The 13,824-nt window shown below is 36.8% G+C and overlaps 1 protein-coding gene across 5 annotated transcripts in view; it reads left to right on the top strand.

Annotated features, from left to right (window-relative positions):
* The window catches only part of VTI1A (vesicle transport through interaction with t-SNAREs 1A), a 273,601-nt gene that overhangs the window by 8,833 nt on the left and 250,944 nt on the right, over positions 1-13,824 (top strand). For all 5 annotated transcript variants that reach the window (XM_017839957.1, XM_017839949.1, XM_017839976.1 and 2 more), the window contains exon 3: positions 3,291-3,401. In XM_017839957.1, the coding sequence (XP_017695446.1) occupies positions 3,291-3,401 (111 nt within the window). The remainder of the gene's footprint in view (positions 1-3,290; positions 3,402-13,824) is intronic.

The raw sequence follows: 13,824 nt of genomic DNA, 5'->3' as shown, positions 1-13,824 counted from the left end.
CACAAAAACGTTCAGTCTCCCAGGGTGCCTTTTCAAGCCAGAGCTGTGGAATGAGAGATCTCTGGAGAGAAATCTTGTCATTCTACATCCAATGTGGAGTGTCTGAATGTTATTTTTACCAGGTTTTTAAGAAAGGTGAATGTTGTACTAACCTTGGGAAAATTCTTTGAGCACAAGATCTAGCATGTGCTAGAAGAGCTGGAATGAGCGTTTTTGAGTGAAATTCTACTTTAAAGAAGAAAAAACTCTCTCTGTGTTGTTTGCTTTTATGTTTTATGAAAGACACCACGAAATTGTTGTGTTGCAAATGCTTGGTTATTCTTATTTAGACATTTGGCTTTTTAATAATGCCCATAAATTTAGTGTTGCAAATGCTAGATTATTCTTATTAGACACTTTAAAAAAAAAAATTAAATCTCTGTTTTAGTTCCAGCACTTCAGAATCAGAATAAAATAGTGAAGCTTACAAGTTCTATAAAATGCCAGCAGCTGTCCAGAGCAATTTCATATGGAAAAGTGCCTGTGGGAGGGGGACACTTATTCTGGGGTCTCAGTGAGCACATCAGCCACACTGCGGTACTTTGTTTTATTTTTGAATGGAAATACCAGGGGCTGCTCTGCTTTATTCTGTATTCAGTGCTGGGTGCTGTTAGGAGCAAGCCTACCAGGTTAAACTCCTGAGGAGCCTTGAGGATGCAGTTTATGAATTTGGGCGAGAGTTGAGTGCCAAAATGCTCAGCTTCACCACAGTGGTGATGTTGTGGTTTAACCCCAGCCACCAACTCAGCATCACAGAGACACTCACACACCTCCCGCCTTTCCCTGCCCACTTGTGGGATGGGGGAGAGGACTGGGAGAGTAAAAGTGCGAGAACTTGTGGGTTGAGATAAAGACACTCCAACAGGGAAAGCAAAAGATGCACGACAAGCAAAGCAAAACAAGGAATTCCTTTACTTTTTCCTGTGGGCAGGCATTTTGCCATCCTCAGGAAAGCCAGGCCCCTTCACATGTAAGGGTTACTTGGGAAGACGAATGCCATCATTCTGAATGTCCCCCTTCTTTCTTCTTACCCCAGCTTTACATGCTGAGCATGATATATGGTCTGAAATATCGCTGTGGTCAACTGGGGTCAGCTGTCCTGGCTGTGTCCCCCCAACTCCTTGTGCACCTTCAGCCTCCTGGCTGGTGTGGAAGTACAAGAAGCAGAAAAGGCCTTGGCTCTGTGTAAGCCCTGCTCAGCAATAATGAAAACATCTCTGTATTATTATCGCTGGTTTCAGCACAAATCCAAAACACAGCCCTACACCAGCTACTATGAAGAAAATTGACTCTACCTCATCCAAAACCAGCACATGTCAACTTTGAACATAGGCAGTAACAGAAGTTTGAGCTTGTAGGTTTTCTGAAGAAAACTTGAGCTTCTACACATATTTTGAGATTTAAGTACCAGGATATTTTGTTTGCTTTAAGTAGATTTTAGCTCTGTTCTTGCTTGTGTATGAAAAGTATGACTTTTTTGGCCAATAATAAGAAACCTGAAAGTGGAGTTACATGAAAGTACATTTAGGTTCACACCTGCTTGGACCACTGTCTTCTGCATGGCTTCTCATGGAAATTTCTCAGCCCAGCCACATAATGTACTCATTTAATCTCATGAAGAAAAGCAAGGTGTTAAATATTGGTCAGCTGAAATATATGTGCTTCATCGTTACACTCACTAATACTGCCACTTTAGAATGAACATTTTGAATTTCATGGACTGTGGTCTGATCGTTTATGCAACTTCTGTATTCACTGGGAAATGTTTTCATTTTTATCTAATAAGTAAGAATTGGACTTCAATGAAATATTCTGACCTTGCACATATACTTATATATATATGAGAGAAATGTTTTCTACGTTTATAGAACATTTGAGATCAAATATATTGTGATGAAATTGATAAGAAATAAGCTATTAATTCCAGCTATTGGTTTAATTTACCCCTTTGGAAAGTTAAGCCTGAGCCAAAGAGCTGGGTAGAATTAGAAATTGCTTTGTATGTTTCAATTCACTAGTGACCATTTAATTAAAGTCTGCTTTACAGTTTACTATTGAATATCATTTTGTATAATCAGACTAGATCAGGCAAAATGACTGTTAAGTATCTGGTAATTCCATTGATTAAATTCAGATGCTTTTCTTACAATATGAGGATGAAGTTTCAAAGTGTAAGCAAGTGATTACATAGGAATAAACTCCAGCAGTCCCTTGTGAAGACCTGTAACCAGTTTGGGACCCTAACTGAAAAGCATTTCTGTTCCTATCCTTATTGCTCAACCAAGATCAGTAGGAGGTGAGTAAATACTGTTTCAAGAACCTACAGCAACCAAGGAGAGGTATTCTCTTATCTTTTCAAATAAACTTGAAAAGATTTTAAAAGGCAGGTAAGGGATTCTTCAGCTGTGCAAAATATAACTCTTGAAGAGACAGCACCATATAGAGGAGGCTTCATGACCCAGGGGGCAGGTAATTATCAGCCCTGGTTTATAACTTCTTTTGATTTTCTGTACCTCTGTGCCATATTGTTGTGTTTCAGGCCCCTTAGTATTCTACATGGTAAGAATAAATAGAAAAAGCTTTTAAAAGATAAATTCTCTCTCTGATGTTTGAATACATTCAACTATGTACAGGTTCTTGAATAGGACTGTCATTAAACCCTAAAATTCAGCTGTGTAATACACTTACATACAGATTTGGGATGTAGATTTAGGAAACCAGTTCAAGCTTTGTAATTCTGCTGAGTTAGCAGTATTTAAAGCAAAAAGGATTAGTTTATTAAACATAGAGACTGGTGGTAAATAAAACTTTAATATATGCATATCTGTATATATATATGTGTGTGTGGCTATTAATAAATAAAATATATTTTTCAGCCAAAGCTTTCCAAAACTGCCCAGCTAGATGGACATAGGCTTTCTTCTGAACTATGCTAATTTGCAGGAATTATTTATCCTCAGTTTTACTATTTTCTTGTAATAAAATGTATTAATCACATTTGAAATTAAAATCCAGAAATGTTTGACTAGAATCATTCCTTCTAAGTGTCAATAATATTAATTTTGTCACTTGTTTGTTGACTTAAGGCTGTGTAAATATTTTGATAAATTCTTTATATATTACAGAATAAGCAGCATTTTTCTTTATAAAGAAGGAATATTTCTTAGCATTTGTGAAAACCTCGGGTAAATTCACTCTTGCTTTAATTAACCTTTTGATTTATACGTCTGCTCTTTGTTTTTACTTGTTAGCTTGAGCAGATGGAACTTGAAGTTCGAGAGATCCCACCTCAAAGCCGAGGAATGTACAGCAGTCGAATGAGAAGCTACAAACAAGAAATGGGAAAACTTGAAGCTGATTTCGTGAGTTTTTAACACATTACATAATGAAGGCATTTATGAGAATTTTTAAAATAAAATAGTGCAGTTATTCAGGCAAATAAGAGGTATTTTTGACTAGTGTGAGAGATGAGTTCTGTTTGTATCTTGCTGTATATGTGGACAGATGAAAATCAAACTGGGGAAGAGAAGGTTTTCTTTTTGTAGCAATTCCATACCAATAATCCAGTTTCTAGCCTTATGTCCCTTTGCCCTGGATCTCAGTTGTTTCTCTGCCATTAAACATTGTGAGTGTTCATGATGTATGCAAAGTAGTCAGCTTTTAATCCTGTTTCTCAAGGAATGACAGCTTGTAGTAATGTGGGCAGTAACATGAAAAGCAATATAATCTCCAATCTGTGGAATTTTTGAATGTAGCTTCTCTCATGTGCACTTCATTTGTTACTCACTGTGTTTTCTGTTGCTCTTAGATTCTTCTTGGCTTTTGTACAAATTGGTATAAGTATTACATTTTTTGAGTAATGGATGCAAACTAACAAGATTCCCTTGTCTAGGGGCTTCTGCTACAGTTATCAGTCCTTCTTTATGACTGGGATTTGCACTGAATAGATTTACATAGAGACAAAACTGTTTTCTGTAAAATCCTGAAAAAGTTCAAAGGAATTGCAAAGTGTAGGAAAAAGTTATGTTAATTGGCAGCAGCTCAGTTCCTCCAGGGTAAGGAGAAAGAACTAACTAGTGGCAGTATTTTCCATTCACTAGAGAGCTGTGAATTTCCTTAGGTTGCTGGCAGCAGTTTAATCCTTCAGGGGCTGGGGAGTCGATGTTTATACCTGCAGCCAAGAAATCCAGCTGACTGTTACTCTTCTGTGCTTCTGCCAAGTTGAGGAGTTGCACAAAAATGTATTAGCTAGAAGATGGTTGCAGTTTGTAAAGTCTGAGGAATGTTAGAATAAGAAAACTCACGTCCGAATTTTGGGACAGTCTCATGCTGTTCCACTGTAGGAATTGCATATGGCCGAACAGTGGCTTCCCAAAGAGAGCAGCTTCTGGACCAGTAGTGAATGCTGTTTATCTTCTCAGATGTGAGAGGATTTACTGTCAGCATATATTTGATGCTGGCCTATTTCTCTATGTAGGCAAATGGTGGAATTTGTACTTCCATGTTCCCAGGCAATAGCGAATGGGAGAGTTCAGAACTGGACACTGTACAGAAGAGGAGGAATGAGTGTGAGGAAATGCATCTTAGCACTGGGAGTTACATGAATGCAAGAATGTGGTCAGAGTGAAGAAGCAAAGCAACATGAGAAAGGGGAAGGAACAGATAGTAATAATGGGTAAAAGCAACAGCCCCAAACCCAAGGATCTTCAGCAGAAGATCAAGGAGAAAAAGTGATGTGAAGGATGGAGCAAAGTACTGTAAGAAAACAACAACTATGCTTGAAAAAAAAAATCTCACTTATATAGCAAACAGTGTTGTTACAATGCCCTACAATGCCTTAAATGCCCTACATAGTTCCATTTTTAAGTACTAACATTTTTCTGAGTTTGTATGTGAGGATTTAAGGATCTTTTTGGATTATTATCCAGACAAATAGCAACTTGTTGGAAACTATATAACAAAATGATTCAGTTGTGAGTTCAAAGAGGGAAGAGGAGGAAGGAAGGGAAATACTATTTTTACTCTATAAGCTGCAGGGCTCTCAAAGGTAGAAAGTTAAAATATTTACTGCAATGGAAGTGCTTTTGATTGTTCTGCCTGAATATTGTCCTGAATGAGTTGTGAACTGTTTGACTGTAAGCGAAGCATATTGAGTTTATGTAAGAGCTGTAGCATACCTTTAGAAAAAGTAGATCTAAGTACTTATAACATGAATTCACATTTCTAGATGACTGGAAATGATACTGGCAGTTTTGGGTTATGATCAGCTTTCAGGTTCGCTGGTCAAAGTTCTTGGCTTTTCTGAAAGGCACACAGATGTGAGCTTGCAAAGTTAAGTGTTCTTTATAAAGGGAGTTGGAATCTCAGCTGGATACCACTGTATTTGGCTTGGCCTTTCTTCCCAAGTGAAGGAGCATGTAAGCAGAGCAGAGCAGAGGACATTTCTCAATCATCTTGAAATGTGTGTTTCCTTTTAAATCAATTTCATAAATTATATACTTCAATATACTTTTTCATTAAATTCTATATTTCAAACATAAAGTGAATGCAGAACTGGCACTGGTAGTTTTCTTTTATATTCATCATAATAAACATGAGTTTTGATCTTGTGGTTATTTTTATGCCTTATAGCGTCTTGCAAATTTGCCCTCACCCAAGCAGTTATGGAAAACAGCAGCATAGCAACATGTTTAAAAGTTAGGAGAAGGAAATCTGAGGTATGTGGACTGCCCGCTCTTTACTTGCAGGATGGACAACATTAAGGTTTATTTGTGATGTTTAATATCTAATTGGTGAGTTTATTTTATCTTAAGCAGTATGTGTAATATTGACAAAATGCTATCACTTTAATATCATTTACTATGTGCTGTGGCATCTTTATGAATTTATAGGGATTTTTTTCTATACAATTTACTATGCTGAAGTGTATTCTGAAAAATACAGGTTTAAGCTGGGTTGATCTGTACTTAGAAAAGTTACTCCAAACGTGAGTTTTTTATCTCTAACTTTTTAATCAAATAGGAACAAGTTGCTACCAGTGCTCTGCAGTCCTGGGATGTGTGTGAAGCTAATGACATCTACACTGTGCACTGTATTGCACCTGAGAAGTTGTAACTCACTAATTGCAATAAATCATATCTGAGGAGAAAAAGCCACATTGCTCTGTCTTGATCATCCCTCTTGAAGAGGAACAGTGATAATGAAAAAAAGAATAGCTCGATTTTGTCTTTAAAAGTACTCCAAAAGCACAGGACTGTGAATACCGACGGGGAAAATCCACAGAGCGAGCATTGCACCTCAACTTCAAGCAGCAGCGGTTCCTGCTGCTCGCCCCAGTGCTCTGCAGTCTTCTGTGGGGAGCAGATGCCTGGGGAGAAATACAAGAATAGGGCAAGCATAAAGTCACACTTCTTTACAAAATGTCTGTATACGTCTCAAAAGGCCAAGTTTCAGGCTTGAGTAAAACGGATAAACCCTATGCTCTATTTTTTAACTTGCAGATGTAAATCTTGGTTTTATTATCTCATTTTCAATAGCATATACCAGCACCTCATTTTTATAGCGGGGTTTTGGTCAGGTTAGGTCAGGAAAACTGCATTCCCAGACCTACAGGGGTCCGGGGCTCCTGCCCGGCCAGGCTCGCTGGGCTGCAGAGCCCGTGGTACGTGGTAATGGCTCTATCTGGTGGCCCCACGCGGAGTTGCAGAAGACATACTTGTGCTTTCCGGGTTGATTCAGGTCTTAGCACCACCTGCTAAAGAGTTCTTGAAACTTGAAACAGTCTTCCTATAAGCAGGTCATTTTCCTCCATCTACTAATGCACTATTAAGTGGTCTAAGCTTGTAATTATTTTTTTCCAACTATTTCAGATGTACAATGTCCATGGTGCCTGCCTGCATGATGTTAAGTTCTGAATGAAAAAAAAGTCTTTTAAGTACCTGGACTATAGGTGGGATTTATTCTTTCAAATGAAACATTTTTTGTTAATTGTTACCTGGAAGCAGCCAATGATCTTTAAACAGTGGGGATATGCACTGGTAAAAGGCTTCATTATTTTATAAACATAAATTTGACATAAATCTATCCCAGTCCATGTAAAAATGGGATTATGTAAACTTAGCAAATGTGTGGTTATCTGGTAGCATTTGTATCCATGTACTGGCTCAGTATCAGAGCACATAAAGTAGAAAGATGCAAAGGCAGGCATTCTCCTGAAAAGTTACAGCTGAAATGTAAGGCATTCAAATAGATGAGGAAATATAAAAATCCAGTAAGACCACATTATATGGAAATATTCCTATTACAAAAATGAATACTACATAATCAGTGTTGAAAATGAGATGAGTATATTCAACAAGAAGAAATACCCATCAAATAAAGGAAGCAGCATAAGAACTGTTCCTGTTCCTTCAGCAGCACAGAGGTAAATTTTGCAGGTAGCATTTTTTATCAGCCCAAGGGACAGTGCTCATTCCTTTTAAATTCTCCGAATTGGTACTGATCTTGGTTATTCTGACTTTCAGAATAACCTTTAAAAGCAAAAAAAAAAAAGGGGTGGGAAGTTAAATAGACAGATATATTGTATGAAACTTGATTAAACATTTAAACATTTTGGCATTTAACAATAGCTTCAGTTCAGTCAATAATGAAGATATATATTCACATTTCATACCTCCTGCAGGTTCTGTTTAAAATCATTGTTAAAATGTCAACTGCTGTTAAGCTTTAAAAACATTTAAGGAGATAAGCCATGGAATTTCATTTGATAAAGTTAGCTACCTTCTATAATGCTCAAGTACCACCTGAGTCCAGAAGCTCACCTGGACAACTGCTACAGCTGTGTCTGTTATGTTCTGGCTGCTAGTAGCAAATACTGCTACTCTTATTTCAGGTTCAGTCACCTATCCAGAGAAATACTATGAGCATAATGAACAACATTTGTCAAAGGACAAGTTAGTGGCCTGTATCTTTATGGCCAGAGTCTTCCCTAGCTCTCTGCTTTGAACTAAAACTTTAAAGGCTCGGCTGTGGCTGCTGGATTATTTTGGTTTATAAAGCAAAGCTTTATTGCTTTGTAGTTAAAAATCACAAACCATGTGTGGGACTGGTGTGTGTGCATCTTCATGGTTGTACCCCAACAATGTTATTAAGAACAGGAAACTCACCATGTGAACACACCATGTATGCACGAGCACCCTGCCTGGGCAGGTTCACATGCCTGTAGTGACACTTGATCTTGTTCACAAATTTGAAACTGAAACCAGATCAGTTTTCACTATGTGAGTAGTACAGCTCTTTGGAGCAGGGCTGTGGAGGATTTGTTCTAAGGCACACAAGATTGAACTGATTAAGTTTCAGAAGAAAGGAGTTGAATTATCTGACCATGTACTTTGACAACCTAATTTTGGAGAAGCATGTTGTGAACAAAATGTCCTTTGCTCTGCTGTTTTTATAGATAGTATCACCTTCTTGAGATAAGTAATCAGTGCTCTACCCTTTACACAAACTGCTCCTTACAGAGGCACTGGGTTTTTTCCTCTGTTCCTTTTTCTGACAACTTCTGATGTGATATATGTCTGCCTGGCTGCAGTTGAGCATTAGTCCAACTTCTTTTCTATAGAGGCAAATTGCATATTGTCTTCACTTGTTTTCACTTGTGTCCCTGCCTTGGTGGGTTTGTGGGGGAAGAAGATGGAGGCATTTGACATTTTGCAATTACTTTATTCGTAATACTGCTTTTTTAAATGGGGAAAAAGTGATACAGGGAAGAATATTCTCTTTTTCTTCTTTTTGTTTTAGTAACATTCAAGGCCTAAACTGCATTTTTTTTATAGTTTTGTATGCAAGTATGGAGAAGGAAGGAAATTTATTTCATAATGGAATTTACTAGTGATGAGATGCTTTTCCTTAGAGGAAAGTGTGAAAGATGGGAGTTAACATGCTTTATTTATAATTAACCTAAAGGGTTATGATCATCTTAACTGAGATTCCTGAGACCACACTAGTGAAGCACACCTTACCTCCTGGGTTTTGTAATTCTGTAGATATTGCTTACAAAGAATCCTCCCATGTTTGACCAGTAAGTGTGTTATGGATCTAATAACACAATGTGTGAAGAGATAATATGCTGCGTAAGAGCAACCAAGCAGCAAATTTTTAATGTCGATAAAACTAATTCCATAACTAGATTCTTCTCTCAACCAACTCCACCTTGACATTCTGTGTCTGTCTCCAGAGATCTGGCTCATCTGTTAACACGGAGGGCTAAGACTGGTGAGTTTTGTGGTATGCTCTTTGTTGATCCTTCAGCAAGTTGTGGTGGAGCTGATGCACATGATTTTAAGAAAAACCAGTTTGTGGAGCTCTAGACTTGGCTGAGTGATTACAAATAAAAGTGTTTTCAGGAAGTGATTTGGTGAGTCTGATAATTCTTGTGTCTGGCTGGGGGCTATGAATGAAAGGCACATTGACTCATACAGGGCACTGTAAGCAGTCATGCTTCTTTCCTTTCTCCCTGCATACACACAATGTTTCTATACTAAATTAAGCTGAAAAGTGGTCTGTAGCAGAATGAAATCCTTCTGTAAAATATATTTTAAGGCATCTAATAAAAATTCAGCATGACATCACCTCTGCTTTTTTCACTAAACATGCTGGCAGTTTGTAGACATGTCTGGATGCCAACCCTCATCAGCCTTTCCCAGGTAGAGAACTATAATTTCTATATTTACCATGAAGTTTGTTCTTATGTTAAAACTTCTACTTCTCAAAGTAGTAGAATTAAGTATGTTTGCTCTTGTTTCTAGCAGAGAGTGGAAGAAGCCATACCCACTCAAAATTGCTTCTAGCCAGCTGCTGAGTAAATTGTCTTCATAAACAGAAGGTAAATGCTGTTTTGGTGGGGGGCAGAAGCAGGAAGGGTTTATTGTTTCCCACTTTCTCAGTGATTTCTTATTTTAATCTAGTGCTAACTCCCCTACCTGCCACACAAAAAGAAGCAACTGTCACTGTCCTGCCTTTGATAGCAGCAGTAATAAAGGTTCTGTAGCTTGAACATTGGTGTGGGGTGCAGTGATGAATGAAGCAGAACAGAGTGTATCTCACTCTCTCTTCGTTGTATTGCTCACTTGCACTCATTTAAGTAGAGGTTTGATTTGGTTTTTCTATCATGAGTTAGAAACTTAAAGATTACGAGAAGAAACATCAGACAAGCTGAGCAAAACCCCACACCTTTTGAAAGTGTTTGCTTTTCAAGCTAGAACTGCACTCTAAAGATCCTTAACAGGTTATTAGTTTTTTTTTTTTTATTTTCCCCAGCGAGAGCGAAGCTAGTTTGCATATCACTGCAAAGTAAGGAGAGACATGTGCTACTGGTAAAGCATAAAAAATGGAGAGAAGGTTGGGTTTGACTCGGGAGGGATGAATTCCAGCCTTTTCCAGGTGTCCCGGTGTGTTTGTCCGGGCAGTGACACTGGGTGGCGCTGTTTGTTTGCAAAGCAAGTGCCGTCGGTTCCTCCCCCCCCCCCGCTTTTTCCCCACAGTTTCTTTTTTTTCTTTTTTTTTTGCTTTGGTAGTAACTGAAATTACTGTTTCATGAATAAAATATTTCTGGTGGGATTTGCATTTCTATATTGGCTGAAGATACTGTGTTGAATGTTTTATTAACCAGCCCAGTGCAACTGTCAGCCTATTAAAGAGATCCAATGGACCCTGTTTAGCTAAATAAACTAAATAAATCCAATTCGTCAAATTGTGTTCCTGGCTGTTTATTTTCCATTCTTTTGATGTACAGTTTATTTTAAGTTAAAGCCACATAGTTTTAAAAATTAATGTGAAAATAGAATTTAGTGTTTGAAACATGAGAAGACTAATTGCCATGGTCAAAAATAGCTTCCCTTTATGGTGAAGTTGCCATCTGGTAAATGGTGAACTTTTTATTTGTGACTGATTAACTGTCCCATGTCAAAAATTAGTTTGGCAAACGAGTGGTTAATGGCTTTTTTTTTTTTGCCTGCTTGCTTTTGTTGCTTTCATGAAGAGAAACTTGAAATATAAGCACTGCTGTTAAAAGTAACTGTTTCTACCCAACTTAAAGAGGTTTGTGCTTTATCTTGATATTTTCTCAATCAGAATTCAAGGGGAAAATTTTATATGATCCTTACATATTAAATGCTTGCTGAAATACTGATGGCATCATAGGCTAATATTAGAGTGTAAAAAAAATCTCTTTACATAACTGGATGTATTGTATGTCTAGTTGTCAAACAGTTGTCAAACATTACAAATAATAGTATTCTTTATATTCTGCTAGTACAAATAATATTTTAGTTACCTTGTTTTTTGCTGAAAACCTTTGCCATAAAATAACAGGAGACAGGCTATAAATTTATGATAATGTTATTGGCATAGTAAAAATTTTCTGTGCCAGTTGAAAATTCTTGTAAATACAAATGTATTCTGGATTTGTTAATAGAGAAATAAAGAAACAGTGATGGATGTATTTACTCTTTCTGATGCTTTCCATAGCACTGCTTTAGTGATGTTATGTGTTAACTTTTATGTGTTTTACAAGAAATCAGAATTGCCAGGTATCATGTTTTGCATAGTTTTATTTTTATGATTTTGTGTTTCCAAAAGTGGAATACTGAAATTTAGTGCAATAGAAATACAGTTCTATTAAATTCCATATCTGGCTTTTTTCTCAAGAAATTGACTATAATACCTTAAGAAGTCTTTGTGAAAAGCTAATGTGTTAGTATGAATTTAATAATGCCAGATATTCTTTAGAAAAATAATTTAATCAATTCATTTTACCTTTTTTCTTACAAATGTTGGTTGAATTTAACAGAAATTGTAAATTTTTCTTATTACCTTTCCTGCAGACTCTAACCCAAGAACAGAGTAGATATTTAGGCAGATGTCTTCAGTGTTGGATAGAGTGCTGTTCCCTTGTGTAGGTAGACTTTAATTTGTCCTGAAAAATATTAAATATGTCTAATATTTTCTAGCTGCAGGCGTTTAAAAATGGTATTTAAAAACTAAGCGGCACAATGTTATCCTGTTTTCTCAGATAAAACCTTCCCATTTGTACTCTAAGCTGGTTCTTTTTAACATACCAGTAATATACACAGAAGGAACTTTATGGTTCAGTAAAACTGGCTAGCACAGGGAAAAAGGAGATGGGCTTTTGTAGCAGTGGACGTGTTGTCTTGTTTCTGGCTTAAGACTTAGTGAGAAAGGAATATAAAGTAAAAAAAATGCAGCTAAAAGTGTATTTGAGTGATTTTCCCTCCTCCTAGTTACGTTTTTTACTATGTGAAGCATATGGAAAAAGTGTGAGTATCTCTGTTCTTTTGTTTGGTAACTTTTTATTTGTATTCTGCAATAATTTAATAGTCCATCCTGAGTACAGTCAGCTTCCCTTAAATCTACCGTAGAAACCACAACAAAAAGTGATTCGTGGCCACAAAATCAAATTAAACTTGCTGTTCTTACTCAGTTAGGGAGGAAATCCCTGTAAAGGTTAGAGGATCTAAACTTGTACATTTGACAATTTAATACTTGTATACATTTATAATAAGTGGATCAAATACAGCACCTCCCTTACTTTTCATTTGGTTTTTATAAACCGCCTTTAGGGTGTCAGTGCTAGGAAAATAGGCCTTTTCCAATATTTAGTGAATCCTACAGAGGTTTCACTCCTAAAAGAGGTGATCAATGAAAATTAGAGTAGAAATATAAAGAACAGATAGTAAAAAGGAATATAGCAGGTGGCCTCTGGGATCAGCAGTAGAACAGAATAATTTTTCCTGCTGTAGTAACATTTCTGATGTGTGTAATGAAAAAAAGGTTTTCCTAACTAAATATTTGGTGCCTGGCATGTAAAGAGAAAGAAATTGGGGAGTGTGTGTGGGCTCTGCATGTTTCCCATTGAGTGGCATTTGTCCTTGCTTTCTGAATCCCCACAAGTTTCCAACATGTCTTTATTTTGGTTTTTGGTTTTTTTTTATTTTCTGAGAAGTTAAGACTAGAATGAATAAGAGTAGTGTTTGCCAACTTACCCTCCCGGTCAGCGTGGAAATCACTGAATTGCAATTGCAGGCTTTGTACCTGTTCACTAAAGACTCAAATGAGAATTCTGGCAAGTTAAAGAAAAGGCTTGTATTGTGTCTGGTGGGTCTTGGCTTGGGCCTTAGTTAGAAAATGCTCCTACATTATGAAGTTAACACCTTCCTTTTCACTGATTCATGAGTAGAAGATTTGAGCCATTATTAAATCGAGCTGTAACCTTTGCTAGGGTGTATCAACAACCAGGAAAAAAGTGGTATTTAATATTTGATTTAGGAGAGAATAATTGCATTAGTATCAAAGCAAATACTCTTATTTCAAAATCTGAACAGTAACTTTCCATAATGATGGGTGGTATTTTGGGACGTGTAACTGCAGATATTTTGTCACGGGGATTCCTATTTGTGGAGTGCCTTGCACAAAGGGGTTTCTCACACATGACTACAGCTCTTTGGCACTGTAATAGTAAGTATTAACTAAATAGAACTTTGCAAATAACTAAGTTGCTATGTTAATGTGTTTCTTGTAATTATTTTTATTTGTTTAAGAAATGCAAGTTACTTTCAATGTTATGGATTGTTCCGTTAGTAGTTTCTTTGAAATTTCGGATTTTCATATTATAATATGTGTCTGTTATCATTTTTAACATCTTTAAAAAAGAAGAAGTGTTTATCTAGGATTAATGTGGTTGGTAGTAAAACTAATAATGCTAAACCA

Source organism: Lepidothrix coronata, unplaced genomic scaffold, assembly GCF_001604755.1.
Source record: "Lepidothrix coronata isolate B3197 unplaced genomic scaffold, Lepidothrix_coronata-1.0 Scaffold8, whole genome shotgun sequence".
NCBI classification, from domain to species: Eukaryota; Metazoa; Chordata; class Aves; order Passeriformes; family Pipridae; genus Lepidothrix; species Lepidothrix coronata.
Note: the sequence above shows the minus strand (reverse complement) of the source record. Positions and strands in the feature narration are given on the sequence as shown.